We start from the raw sequence: 2,675 nt of genomic DNA, 5'->3' as shown, positions 1-2,675 counted from the left end.
CCTCACACCGCCACCTACTTAAGGCCGCAGCGACTGTGGGAGAGCATCAGTTTCACAACGATCCCACTACAGTCAACATGAAGCTGGTGAGTAGCAGATAGGTGCATCAGTCACCTTTGCTTTTGGAGTATGGACCGTGATAACATATCGAATCAGCCCCCTGAACCACCCCACTTGCCGTCAAATCTCTTAAATCGATTTTTGTCGCTGATTAGATGAATTATCATTAGAATCAAAAGCAGACCAATACAAATAAAAAAATCGATCAAAAAGTAGCCCTGGCGGCTTAAAAAATGACTTATTCTTAACGGTACTTTCGATGCTGAGGAGTTCTTCATGACCAAAGAAGCATAACGATTTCATTCTATTTTCAGTTCATCATCGCTGCTCTGGCCCTGGTGGCCGTCGCCGACCGGCCCCAGCCTTCCTACAGGCCCCGTCCCACCTACGCTGCCCCGACCTACGCTGCCCCGACCTACGCCCCGGCCCCGACCTACAAGCCCCAGCCCAAGTACGCTCCTGCCCCGTCCTACGGCCACTCGAGCTACAAGCCGATCGCTATCCTGGAGCAGGAGGACGTCCACCCCGGGGATGGCACCTACAGCTCCAAGTTCTCCACCGAGAACGGCATCTACAGGTCAGTATCAATAATAATACAAAACCAAAAGAACAGGAACGAGCACGAAATGATACTGGAAAACAAAGCCGTCTTTCGCTAAATAGAATATCAAGTGTGCCTAATAAATTGTGAACGTAGATTAGCTAAGCGACAAATTATCATACAATCTTGACTGAATGTTTGTTCTTCTTTTAGGTCTGAGACTGGCGTGCCCGTCGCCGGCTACGGCAAGAACGCCTACGGCGAGTCGGAGGACCTCTACCGCCAGGAGGGCTCCTGGAGCTACACCAACGGCTACGGCGAGGAGGTCAAGGTCGCCTTTGTCGCCGACGAGAACGGCTACCAGCCGTCCAGCGACATCCTGCCCACCCCGGTGCCCACCGAGTACCCGACCCCCGAGGTGGACCCCGCCTACGTCGAGCCCCAGCCCAGCTACGGCAAGCCCGCCTACCAGCCGACTTACAAGCCCGCCTATAACTAAGCTGTTCATATTGTGCGTGTAAATTGCCCATGGCAATTGTTAGCTCAATATCCCACGCATTATTTATATATTTATTCATGCAAACTTCATGTTGTTTGGTTGTTTGTGTAAAATACACCTCAGCATTTATGCCTCTCTTTGCTATCCTCCCCAGTGACAATGCTCATATCAACGAAAAGGCAGCATTTTGTGGGGCGAGGAAAGGAAGTTGGTGGTTAAGGAGGAATGAAGGAACTCTTGGATGGGAGCTGGCAGACCATTTTTCATTATTATGGTTACATAGATGACAAACATTGCGCCACAGATAGGAAACATCGAGAAGATATGTATTATTGTTGGCTTATAACTTAATAAGCATTGGTTAAATTCATGTGCATGAGCGATTCGGGATATATGTCATGCAGCGTTCGAACGACATAAAAATTATCCCTTTTATCTCGCAAAGAAAGGAAATCAACAATTTTATTGTAAACCCATCTAATGGCAAAGCAACTTACACGTATCAATAATGTAAACCTAAATATGTATTTTAATCAGGGAAACATCTAGGGAATTTGTCTCCTGCGGAGTTCATCACAATCTTTCGGAACCTAACAGTACTAATAAAATGCTGAAAGTTAAATCTTATATGGCACAAATATCGGGAGGCGTTGATGTTATCGTGACAAGTGGGCTTGCTCTTAGGAAGATCGCCTTTTATGAAGTAAGTGATAGTCCACCTTAACCCTCGCCGGCACAGGCCATTTTGAGTCCTTCGACGGCACAAGGGGGGGGGGGTTGGTTGGTACGACCCCCCCCTCGCGTTTGGCCCCTGATCGAGCTAGAGCTTCGCGGAAAAAACGAGCGTGTTGCCCGTCACGAGACGAAGCCGATGATACCCAATTTTAAGGTCCTAGGTCATCGGGTGACCTTCCAGGTCAGGTCAATGACCCGAAAACCGGGAAAATCGGGACCTGTTAGAAAGTCGTAAAGTGTGGCTGCTATGTGGTTTTCCGGGGTGCTGATCACGATTATCGTGTTAGTTTTGATCAGAGATGATGTCTTTAAGCATTTAGACCAGTTCGGGTCAGGTCAGATCAGGTCAACCGGTAGGGGTTGTGACGGGTATTCGTAATACGTGTCAACCGCCTCGGACAGCTTCGTAACATGTTACGAAGGCACCAAAACTACTTCGTAAATGTTCAAATGGTTGCTAAATTCGAATTCAGCTCCAAAAACTAGCCTAGAAACATGTAAAACTCGAAAAAGTGAACCGAGGTCACCCGAGGTCACCAAAGGTCAATGACCTGACCTGACCTTCAGGTGACCTTGACACCCACCCTAATGCATGGGAGCAACATCAAATCACATGTTTGAACGTTTGAAACCACGAAAAGCTTGCAAACGCGCGGCTAATGCGAGCCGACATGCGCCGAACCGCGATTTCGGCCAAACATGGTCACAGAAAAGAGGTCACAGGTCAAAGGTCATTGGGGTCAGGGTCATCAAATTTTCAGGGTAGGTGTAAAATTGATCAATGCGAGGGTACTGAAAGTTTCGTCGCGATCGGCCGCTTTTTACGCGAGTTATTCGCGA

At 48.2% G+C, this 2,675-nt stretch overlaps 1 protein-coding gene across 1 annotated transcript; it reads left to right on the top strand.

Moving 5' to 3' along the window:
• LOC122394001 (adhesive plaque matrix protein-like) lies at nt 1–1,229 on the top strand. The gene is made up of 3 exons (XM_043390523.1): nt 1–86; nt 375–637; nt 815–1,229. The coding sequence occupies exons 1-3, from the start codon at nt 78–80 to the stop codon at nt 1,098–1,100; spliced, it is 558 nt and encodes a 185-aa protein (XP_043246458.1). The 5' UTR covers nt 1–77; the 3' UTR covers nt 1,101–1,229.
• The last annotated feature ends 1,446 nt before the right edge of the window (nt 1,230–2,675 follow it).

This window comes from Amphibalanus amphitrite, unplaced genomic scaffold (assembly GCF_019059575.1).
Source record: "Amphibalanus amphitrite isolate SeventyFive unplaced genomic scaffold, NRLGWU_Aamphi_draft 000568F_arrow, whole genome shotgun sequence".
Lineage (NCBI taxonomy): Eukaryota > Metazoa > Arthropoda > Thecostraca > Balanomorpha > Balanidae > Amphibalanus > Amphibalanus amphitrite.
The sequence above is the reverse complement of the archived record's forward strand: the minus strand, read 5'-3'. Positions and strand labels throughout refer to the sequence as shown.

Coding starts and splice junctions, on each gene's coding strand:
- LOC122394001 (XM_043390523.1), top strand. Junction 638..814: donor ACCGAGAACGGCATCTACAG/GTCAGTATCAAT, acceptor TTCTTCTTTTAG/GTCTGAGACTGGCGTGCCCG.